Here is a 10870-nt window from a genome sequence, read left to right on the forward strand (position 1 = left end):
GTGGGGTGGGTGCAGGCTGGCCGCCAGGCCAGCCCAGTGCCGCAGGCACACCCACCACATGTGGTAGGTCAGGACCATGCGGCAGTGGAACATGTGGACCATCAGCCACTGATTCGCCTTCCAGAGCAGGGAGTCGGACCAGCCAGCCTGTGGGGACAAAAGAGATGCACTGTCAACACGGCCACCTGAGTGCCCTCGCCCCGCCCAGCGATGCCCTGCCAAGGTCCCCCTCACGCCGCTGCTGGAGGAGCCCCCACCCCGACATCGGATCTGCTCGAGCTTCAGGGCGAGACTCAGCCTTTCTCCTCTCTGCCTGGAACTCGCACGGGGTCAGTAAACAGGCGGTGCTGGCGAGAACACGCAGAGCACGTGCTGGTCTCGGTGCCGAGCTCCCAGACCGCGACGGCAGAGAGTGGCTCAGAACAGAGCAGCTGAGGACGAGATACGCTCCCTGGTTTGTGCGGTTTTTGATACCTTCATCCCAGTGGTCCTTGGACACGAGCCGAAATGAATTTGACTTAAAATTATTCTAAATGTACTTTAAAACTAGTTTCCAACTTGAAGATGGTACATACCAGACTGTGGGCACAAAGTGGTGACCTCATGGCAGGGACCTCGTCAGCCCCAGGCCAGCGGGCCCTAGGCCAGTCCGGCCCCAGGCCAGTCCAGCCCCAGGACAGTCCAGTCCCAGGACAGCTGCCCCCAGGACAGTCCGGCCCCAGGCCAGCGGGCCACTCTGGACCAGGGAGCGTGCGGACTCTGCTCTTCGGTCTCCTCTCTGCCAAACTCAAGCTGCAAAACCTTCCTCAGCAGTTCCACAGCACGGCGTCCCCTCCCAGGATGGGACACCGCATTGCACTTGCAGAAAGTCGTCCTTGGAGAGAGAGGCACAGGCACGAAGGGACCATCCTGAGGTCCGGCGAGGGGCTGAGCTTTACTCAAGCTGCACTGCCCGGCCGCGAAGGGGACACAGCAAAGCGCCCCGAGAGTGACTGCGATTAACTTTATGTTGGCACAGAACACGCACGCACGGCTCTGAGCAAGGGAAACAAGAACCAGTGACGTAGAGACCGCCTTAAAAATGCGTAAGCAAAACGGGAACACGAAGCACGTGGCGGGCCCACACGCGCTTCTAGCACCGGTGACAGCAAGTGACCTGCGGCAGCCCACGGAAGCGCCCTGCCTCCTCTGTGCAGCTCAGACGTTAACAAGTCCAGGTGTGCCAGCCCTTCCAGGTCTGGACGAGACACGCGCACGAAGACAGGTGGGGACGAGAGACGGTGTGGCTGACGGCGCAGGGGGCGGACGCTCGGTGTCGGTGACGCCGTGGCCTGCGCCCGGCCTGTGTGGGCGGGACTGGCTCCGGCTTGCGCTGGGCACCGGCCCCTGAGGAGTGCGGCTGGCTGTCACAGACGCAGCCAGCCTTCGGCCTGCCCCAGGTGCAGAGGACGCGTCAGGCCGGGGCATGCGCCTCGCCTCCAGGCACATGGGCTGCGTTCTGCTAAGGCCAGCGTCAGCCGGGACGCACTGATGCCGCTGGCACCACAGCTTAGCCTCGCCCGCCCGGGGCTCCCAACAACACCCAGGCACGCCGGCAGCGCACGTGCGCGGGGAACACACGCACCTCCCCTCGCGACCGCCTGGCTGACGGGGGCTGCCACTGCCCAGTGTCACCTGAGAGCGTCGTACGCGTGGCACTGGCCCAAAATGATCAAAATTCAAAGTCCAGTTTGTACGGAACGATGTGGCATCACGCGGCTGTCCACGCAGGCCGCGAGCCGTCTGCGCTGCAGAGTGACTGCTGTGAGTCTCAGTGACGTCCGCCGCCGTGCAGTTACGTCACTTTGCAATCAAAACTCACAAGTTACAGAACTTAAGTCACATGTTAAGTCACTGATTTCATAACTGGAAGTCTGCACCTTGTGACTTCCTTCGTCCTCACTGTCCCCCAACCCCGGCAACGACCACGCTGTTCTCCTTATCTAAAGGTTCGTCTTTTTTCAGAATCCGCGTATAAGCGACCTCATTCAGTAGTTGTCATTCTGACTCAATCACGTGACATAATACCCACCGGGTCCATCCACGCTCTTGCAAATGGCAGAATTTCCTTCTTTCAATGGCCGAATGACATCCCACTGGATGCATGAGCCACCTCTGCCATGAATGGACACAGGTGGTGTCCGCGCCTCTGCCATTCCCCACTGCGCCGGCCCGACTCAGGCCCGCCCGCGCGCACGCGCTGACTCTCGGTCTTCCGGGCGAGGCTGTTGGGACAGCTGCCAGTGCACCTCCCCGTGGCTCTGATGGGCACTGCCCTGACCCCTAGCGGTGTGAGCGGCTCAGTCCCGGCGGCCGCTAATGCGGAGGAACTCTGAAGACGCCCCGGGTGGAGACGGGCACGTTATGTCCTTGGATGGGACACGTTACCATTTTCACCAACTGAACAAAATTAGTTCAAAGCTGCAGAGTAAATCTACAAGGGATGAGAAAGATTTGAAAAGGACCACGATGTGCCTTACCAAATAATGACGTGTGCCACAGCAGAACTGTAAGAGGTGGTACCAGTAAACATAAAATGCGTAAATAAATAAAAACACAGGAAACACTGATCCTGGTCACTCAGATCAGAGGGGACAGTGACTGTATCCGGACCACTGGCTAACTCCTGGGGAATTAGCTGGAGCTGACATCCCAGTTCACTTAAAAATAATTTTCGAATGGATCAAATATCAATGCTTGAAAGAAAAAGAAAACCACAAAAATGCTAGGAAGGGCCACAGGGAAATGGTTTCGCCATCACTGTGTGGGCGAGGGCACGTAAACACGACTGAATCACGACTCGTATGCGTGAAAACTGATAGGTCCGACTACATAAAACAGTTTCCGAACAGCAAAGAAAAATTTAAAGATTGCGTGGCAAAATAGTTGACAAATAACAGACTATTTTTAATGTTTTTACAAATCACCAAATAAACTCGCACAAAATAAAAGGCTAATTAATCCTCACTAGAAAAAAAAATGAGCAAAGCAATTTATAAAACAAATAGGAATGTCAAACATGAAAAAGTGTAATACAACCAAATAAATAAAAACTCAATTTTCTTTTTTACTTAGATTGGCAACAATTACAAAGATTGATCATAGCTAATGTTGAAGTTGCAGAAATAGGACCTTTCCATACCTCTGGTGGGAGTATAAATGCATACTACCTTTCTAGGAGAAATTTTGACCAATTTTCCATTATTTTCCTCACTAAAAGTGGTTTTAATTATTACTACTCACACCAGAAACACGAGTGTTTACTCGTATAGTAATTACGCTTTTAGAAAACAGAAAGCTTGAACATTGAGTGTTCTTCGGTCTTACCCGGGCACTAAAACGTTTGTATTGACGTCACCAAACGCTCTGAGAGCCATGGCACAGGAACACAACCTGCGATGCCACATGTGCTCAGGCTACACGTGCGGCCCTGGGGGCCGGTGGGTGGCAGGGCGCAGTGCGAATGTGAGGGGCCGTTTACCATCACCTGATTTACAGCAGGGGCTGGTCTCTTTATGGATGAATTTGACTTAGTCGTTTGAGTCCAGTGTAATTCATTTATTATCAATTCTAAACAATCTTTCAGAATCAAATTCAAGAAGGCAGTTATAAGAACAAGCCACCACTCTGCGGTATGGACCTGTCTTGACTTACTGGTGACACTAAGGTTTCAAGTGAAAACACCCTGCGAACGTATCATGAAAGATGGCAGAAATCTGTGCTGAAAACGCGACTTTAAGAACTTTAACATGAAGAACATTTTGACATCAAAATGAGAATGAAGATTGTATAAAGATATACATTTAAAAAATGATACTTTTAAAAACCTAAAGGAAACAGGTTCTAGATAAACAGTGACGCCAGGTCCCAACACGTCTAACTGCTCGTGACATGACCTATTCCAAAACAAAAGCCAAGCAAACGAACACGGTGGGTGACGAACGTCAGCAAGACATCCCTCCGGACACCCCGAATCAGCGACAACACACACTCGGACCCTTTGTGAGAAATCGCAGACCAGGTCAGGCCCCCGCGCCGCAGGACAGTGTGACAGCAGACTCGCCAGGGGCCCCGGCCAGGTAGGGCTCCCACCTCCACCCAGCAGACGGAGGAGCCGGTTCGTGAGTCCAGCGCCCAACTCTTCCGAGGCGTTCCCAGAGGAAGGCCTCCTGTCTTGTCAGTCCTGGAGCCGGGGCAGGCCGGCCACAGCCTGGCTGCCCAGTGGGGAACAGACCTGGGCTGGCAGACACCACTGCTCTGTGCCACCCCCAGCTAGGCTGAGCGAGCTGGTGCAGCCCACCTCCCTGGGGAGGGAGGGGGCTGACGACCTCCAGGATGCTGGCCGAGCCGGCTAGCGGATGTCTGCGGTACCAGGACAGGATGTGAAGACTGGAGCAGGTGCTTCTCTGCCTCACGCAGAGACACCAACACAGAGTCAGGGAAAACGAAGACTCAAAGATGTTCTGGACAGAGGAACGAGAAACATCCCAGGAAGAGACTCTAATAAAACAGCTGCACGATTCACCCAGCAGAGCTAAAATCATGTCGTAAAGATGCTCACTGAAGTCAAGAGAACAAGGCATTAACAAACTGAGAATTTCAACAGAGACAGAAATCGTTTTTAAAAAGTACCAAACAGAATTCAAGGAGCTGAAGAACACAATAACTAAACTGAAAAATTCACCAAGGAGGTTCGCCAAAGCCATCCACAGATTAATGCGCTCTCTAGCAAAATCCCAACAGTACTTTCAGAAATAAAAAAAAATAATTCTAAAATTCATAGGAAACCACCAACAGCCATATCAAAATTGAGAAAAAATAAAGTTAAAAGCATCACATGTCCTGATTTCAAACATATGACAAAATTATAGTAAACAAAACAGCATGGCACTGACATGCAGACAGACATACAGACCGATGGAACAGAATCGAGACCCAGAAATAAATCCACATACACATATGGTCAGTTAATTCAGGACAAAGGAGTCAAGAATATACAAAGGGAAAAGGACAGTCTCTTCAAAAAATGGCACTGGGAAAACTGGACAGTCACATGCAAAAGAATGAAATTAAACCTGTATCTCATACCACACACAAAAATCAACTCAGAATCAACTGATGATTCGAACATTAAGACCCAAAACTGTAAAACTCCCAGAAGAAAACAAGGAAAAAGTTTCGTGACATTGGTCTTAGATATGATTTCATATCTGTAACACCAAGAGCACAAACAACAGAAACAAAAGTAAACAAATGGTCAACATCAAACTGGAAAACTCTGCAGAGCGAAAGAAAACCACCGAATCAGGGCACAGGCAAACCTGAGGTGAGAGGAAGAGGCTGCAAATCACACATCGGGGGAGAGACTCATCCCCAACGTACATGACGAACTTCAACTCCATATCGAAAGAGGAAAGAATCTGATCAAAAAATGGACTAAGGAGTTGAAAACGCAGATTTCCAGAGAAGACATTCACATGGCCACGACTACATGAAAAATGCTTAAAGCCACTAGTCATCAGAGAAATGCAAATCAAAACCCAAATGAGATATCGCCTCACACCTGCCAGGATGGCATCGTCGAAAACACCAGACAAGCGTCGCCGAGGACGCGGAGAACCTGGAGCGCCGGCCCCGGGGGTGGGAATGGAAGCAGCAGCTGCGGTGGGAACAGCAGAGATTTTTCCCGCATGGCGCAGTAACCCCGCCTCTGGGTACTGACCCACGGGCACTGAATCCAGGACCTTGGAGTGTCACTCGCGCCCCCACGCCCACTGCAGCATCGTCCAACAGCCGAGATGTGCAGACGGCCTGAACGCGCGTGGCGGACGAGCAGGTGGTGTGTAGTGACAAACCATGCGGCCTGAAGAGAGAAGGTTCTACAATCCACAACACGGATGCACCCTGAGGACGCGACGCTGAGAGAAACGAGCTGTCACAGAGGGTTGACACTGCGTGTCGGCCGCACCTGAGGGCCCGCCCAGATCTAGCTCACAGAGGCGAAGGGCGGGGGGGTGGGACGGGGCCGGAGGGGAGGGGGCCAGGGAGACCCTAACCGCCAGGCCAGACGTCTCAGCCAAAGAAGAGTGAGCTCTGGGGACCCGCGTGTGACAGCGGCCCACAGCCAACGGCACTGCGTCGGGCACTGAAGAGCTGCCGGAGAGGGTGGGTCTCCGGTTGAGTACAAAGTAGCGTAACAAAGTTTTTAAGAGATACGTATGCAGACATGTAAACGACTTCAATTTTTAAAAAAGCATTTAAAGAACAAAAAAAAATCAGGCTTCCAAAGGCTCAGACACTGCCTGCTGAGTCAGAGGAGCCACTGAGTTTCCTGCCACCGACTAGGGTGAGAGCCCTTGCTACACTCCCCTAGGGTGACAGAGCCAGCGGCCCAAAGAGTTATTTAAAATTAACAAAACGGAATTCAGCCCACGTGAGTTTGTCCCCAATGTTGTAGGCCGTAACTCAGTCAGCTGATGACTTCACTGCCCACAACGCACAGTCAGGCGCACAGCACACGGGGAGGGCGCCCTGCGCTGCCCCGCCAGCTCTCAGCTCCTGCTGCCGAGGGCGGAAGCGCCCATGGGCTCCCCGGCCTGCAGAGCGCACTCACCTTTAAGAGCATCCAGGAGATGCAGGTGAACGGGGTGCTCATCTCCAGGAGCAAGGTGGTCATGGCGAGATAGTGGCCGGCTTTGAGATTGATCACTATGCCGAGGAACCCAAGGAAGGCGAAGAGGTGGTGGACGACCAAAAACCAGTCAAAAGTCCGGAAGAGGGAGTTGGACAGGTGGACCGCCACATTTTCAAAGAAGAAGAACCCGGTTGCCGTGGCGATGTGAAACCAGGACCAGCTCTGCTGGCCGCACGCTTTATCGGCCTGCAGGACGGGGTCCACCAGCAGGGCCCACAGGCCCGCGGCGCTGCTCTGCACACCGAAGACGGCGCGGGTGGCCGCCAGATTCCAGAAGACCTTCTCCTTGGCCACCAGAGAACGGTACGTGGCATTCAGGGAGGACGACAGCTGGTGGCAGACGACGAAGACGCCCAGATAGAAGACAAAGCCAGCGCCCACCAGCGTCACGCGGACCTTCCAGGAAGCGTAGTCCAGATCGAAAATGCTCTCTGAGGCCCCTGTACCACTCGCAAGACCCATCGTCCTGGATTGTACAGCAAAGGCGCCCCACAGCCAACACAGGGCTTTGGGCCCACACCGGGTCGTGTCCGAGAAAACAAAGTCCGGGCGACAGTCTCCAGGGTTGTCACGCAGCCATCTTCAACCTGAAGAAGAAAAGATAAGTCACGTCATGTTGACGGAACTGAAGCTAGGACACAACACGCCCCCAGGACCACGATGGCGTTGCAATAAAGAACACTTCTAAAAATGCTCTGCCTCCTCCTGACGCAGATCCAAAGACGCACGAACAGGCAAGAAAACATCCATCGCTCGGGCAGTCGGACAGGAGAAAGAAAGTAAGATCAAGGCCGGGCGGGCAGCGTCCGGGCGGCGGGAAGGCCTAAGCGCACAGTCCCAAGAGCCTCCAGCCTCCAGGCCGTCGGTCCCGACTCGGATTCCCAGGCTACGCCCACGCGGATGAGTCCCCCGATGTGTGCTTTGTAAATGCTGTTCACTTCCAGAAATGGGACGAGAACTCGGCCCAGTCTGTGTGGCACAGCTGCTGACCAGCGGCACCGTACCTCGGTCACCGTCCCGGGAAGAGACGGCAGGCCCGGCACTCGGGGTTCGAAGCGCTGCAGCCCCGCCCGCCCCAGGGCTGCTGCGGCACAGGGGCACTGCTGTGGGCGCCGCAGATGTGATGCATGCAAACGGCCCCAAACAGGCCTGGCACGTACGCGGCGTGCTACCAGGGTGACCGTCACTCAATGCCTTTCGGATGTCCTCCCACACAGGAGGAGGAAGCCAGTCACAGTCTGGTCTGTGAATCTGCAAGCGGTGTGGCCTCTGTCCTCAGAATCTCGTCTGCCAGGGGCACGCTGACCAGCTCCCACGGGGGAGACCGCCACGCCTGCACGGCCGCCTCGGACAGGACAGCGGCGGCGACCGCAGGGCTGCGCCCGTCAGGGCCACGGGGCGCCCCACCGGAACCGCCCCCCTCGCTCTCGCATCTGACAGGGCAGCTCCACCTCCCTGCACCAGCGCGGACGCGGCGACCCAGCCTGGGCCGCACACACTCCACCTGTCCCTGCTCCGACGCCCGCTCGCCCCTACCCTACTCACGCGGCTGCCCAAGGCCCGCGAAGCGTCGTGAACGTTCTTACTCGTGCACGAAACTGGCCCGATTAAAAGACGTCCGACCTCGCTGCAGCCGCGGAAGAGGAGGCCGGCCCCTCCGCCGCCCGCGTCCCGCCGTCCACGTCACGCCGTCCACTGCCTCCTCCAACTGGGCTCCGACACAACGTGGGGCCCAGAGCGCAGGCGTCAGGCTCCATCCCAACGTGCTGAAGACTTTCCGGCCCGCCCACCGGTCCCCCAGCTCGTGTCCCCGCGGCAGCACAGAACGCAGTGTGGCCAGCCTACGAGGCGGGCAGAGAGCTGCTCCCCCACTCTCCCTGCGACCCGAAGGTCTGAGCTCGGAGCTCGGAGCTTGTGGCACAGGACCGACCCCCTCACACCCCATCTCCTGACCTCTGGGCCCGGCCCTGCTTTCCCCGCCCCACCCTCCCCCTTTGGGTCCCTGCTACAGAGTCACTTCGGCCAGAGGCCCTCCCAGACCAGGGGACGTGCCCGACTCGGCGACTGCCTTGGCTACGTGCCCCTGACGCAGGCTCCGTTTCTGCATCTCTGAATCCAACACCCGAAAGCACGCTTCACTGCTCACGTACCCCTGACGTCCAGCATAACCCTGATGCCACCAAACCCGGCTTCTGCCTGCTCCAAGCCAGGCGCAGGGGACGCAGGTAAGAACCCACGGCAGGTGCGGCCAGGCTTCAAATCATGCTGCGGCGCTCACGTTTACCTAAGTCCGGGCCTGTTTCGTTTGTGAAACGGCAAACACCAGACTCTCAAGTGTCCAAAACTGAGGAACCTCTGAAGTCACGCGCACTTCACAGACTGGAAACCATTGTCCAGACCAGGTCCCCAGACTAGAACCCCAGGTGGGGACCTGCAGACCGGGCCCCCAGACCGGCCCTGGCAGGGCAGCCTAAGGCACCTTCGGGGCCCCGCTGGTCCCCCGCCTGCCGCATCCCAGGCAACAGGGGCTGTTTCCGCAGAGAGGGCCCCTCGTCAGCACCCCACTCGGAGAAGGGAAATGGGACTGGAGAGGGGCCGAGCCACACAGCTCCACCTCCGTCCCGCGGGCGTCAGCGCCCCACTGAACCTCGACGCCGGCACCCGGACCCCGGCTGCTGCTCCGCGGGAAGTGCTGGCTCCTGTAACACAAGGATCCTTTGCTCCAGCCGCGAACTCGCGAAGCTCAGCCGGCCGTGTCATCACAGGCAACATGGTACAGGTATTTCTCCTGTGTCTCGGCCACCGCCCAGCTCTGTGTGAGCGTGAAGCTGACTGGGGAGCAGAGGACTGGCTCCCACCCCGGGTGCTGGTGGCTCTCGTCACCCTGCCCCCACCGCATGTGTCCGCCCACACGACTGCTCCTGTGAGAGCAGGACCGAGGCCCAGCAGGCCCTCCAACCAGGACGAGGACGTGCTCTCTGTCCATGTCACGCCAATACCCTGGCTTACCCGCCCCTCAGAGTGCACTTATGCATTAATGTGTACACAGGTCAAGTTCAACACGAGAGTAAGAGGCTGGCAAGAGCACTTGACTCTGGATATCTGGACGTGTCATTTTTCCTGCGTATTATTATGATGCTCTGACATCCTAAAACCCGTCCTGGCTGAGGAGAGACGGCCCTCCCAGCAAGCCAGTCCTTACGGACGGCACAGGGCCCAACCCACCAGAGCCAGCCCTCCCCCACCTGCCCCGCACCCAGCAGGCGACACTCCTCTGAGCCACCAAGGCCAAGCACCCAGTGACCACCCCGTAGCCTGGAGCACCCAGCATGACCCAGGGCAGCCGACCCCGAGTGTGCACCGGCCTGCCTGCCCGTGGGAGCCCAGGAGGCCGAGGCCCACATCGCCCCACTCCTGTCTTCTGCCTCCCAGAACCCTGGTGCTGCCTTGTGGGGTCTGGTGCGGTCCCCCCGCCCGGGAGCTGAAAACGGAATCAACCTTGTTTTCCTGAGTGCTCCTGTGTCTCGCGGGGCTGCACCTGACCGGCTCATAAAGAACACAGAAAAGCCTGCTTCTGCAGCCAGCACCTCCCAGCCCCCGGCCGGGCACTGTGACATCCACAGGGCAGACTGACTTCCCGCGAACTCAAGTGCCGGGAGATGAGCCGCACCGTCACGTTTGGGCAGAAAGCAGCTTTGCCATCAAGAACTTAACAGTCACCCATCAAAAGTGCTGCTCTGCACAAAACCGTGACCTCTGCTAAAATGTGGCCTCCTGATAAGATTCCTTCCTGTGCTTCTCAAGCTGGTCATGAGACAGGAGACCAGTTACAGTTCCCGTTTCGCCACGACTGCATCACCATGCTCTCGGCCCAGCCACCTCACTGCTGTGGAGCTTCTGCCGTCAGATGAGAGTCCCCGTGACTGTTACTAAGACAATTGCCCAAGTTGGCCCAGTGGAGCGGTCAGTTCCTGTGCTGTTTTAGGAAGGTCTGGGGGTGGGGGCAGGAGGCACTCCACGTGCTAGGACCAAGGACTCAGAACAGCCCAGCTAGTGGGTTCTGACCTTGGTTCTGCTATTTGGTAGTTAGTCTCTAACCACACGAAGCCCAATGTCTGAGCGTGGGAATCATCATCT

At 56.4% G+C, this 10870-nt stretch overlaps 1 protein-coding gene across 5 annotated transcripts in view; it reads right to left on the bottom strand.

Annotated features, from left to right (window-relative positions):
* Nucleotides 1-10870, bottom strand: part of CLN8 (CLN8, transmembrane ER and ERGIC protein) — a 29130-nt gene that overhangs the window by 1962 nt on the left and 16298 nt on the right. For 3 of the 5 annotated variants that reach the window (XM_023522327.1, XM_023522331.1, XM_023522328.1), the window contains exons 2-3: nt 6653-7320; nt 61-147 (exon numbers count right to left, since the gene is read on the bottom strand). In XM_023522327.1, coding sequence (XP_023378095.1) covers nt 61-147; nt 6653-7195 — 630 coding nt within the window. In that variant the 5' untranslated portion in view covers nt 7196-7320. Of the gene's footprint in view, nt 1-60; nt 148-6652; nt 7321-7415; nt 7439-10870 lie in introns of those variants that run through there. The other 2 variants (XM_023522329.1, XM_011378424.2) reach the window with 2 other exon arrangements.

The sequence above is a fragment of the Pteropus vampyrus genome, unplaced genomic scaffold (assembly GCF_000151845.1).
Source record: "Pteropus vampyrus isolate Shadow unplaced genomic scaffold, Pvam_2.0 Scaffold338, whole genome shotgun sequence".
Taxonomy (NCBI): Eukaryota; Metazoa; Chordata; class Mammalia; order Chiroptera; family Pteropodidae; genus Pteropus; species Pteropus vampyrus.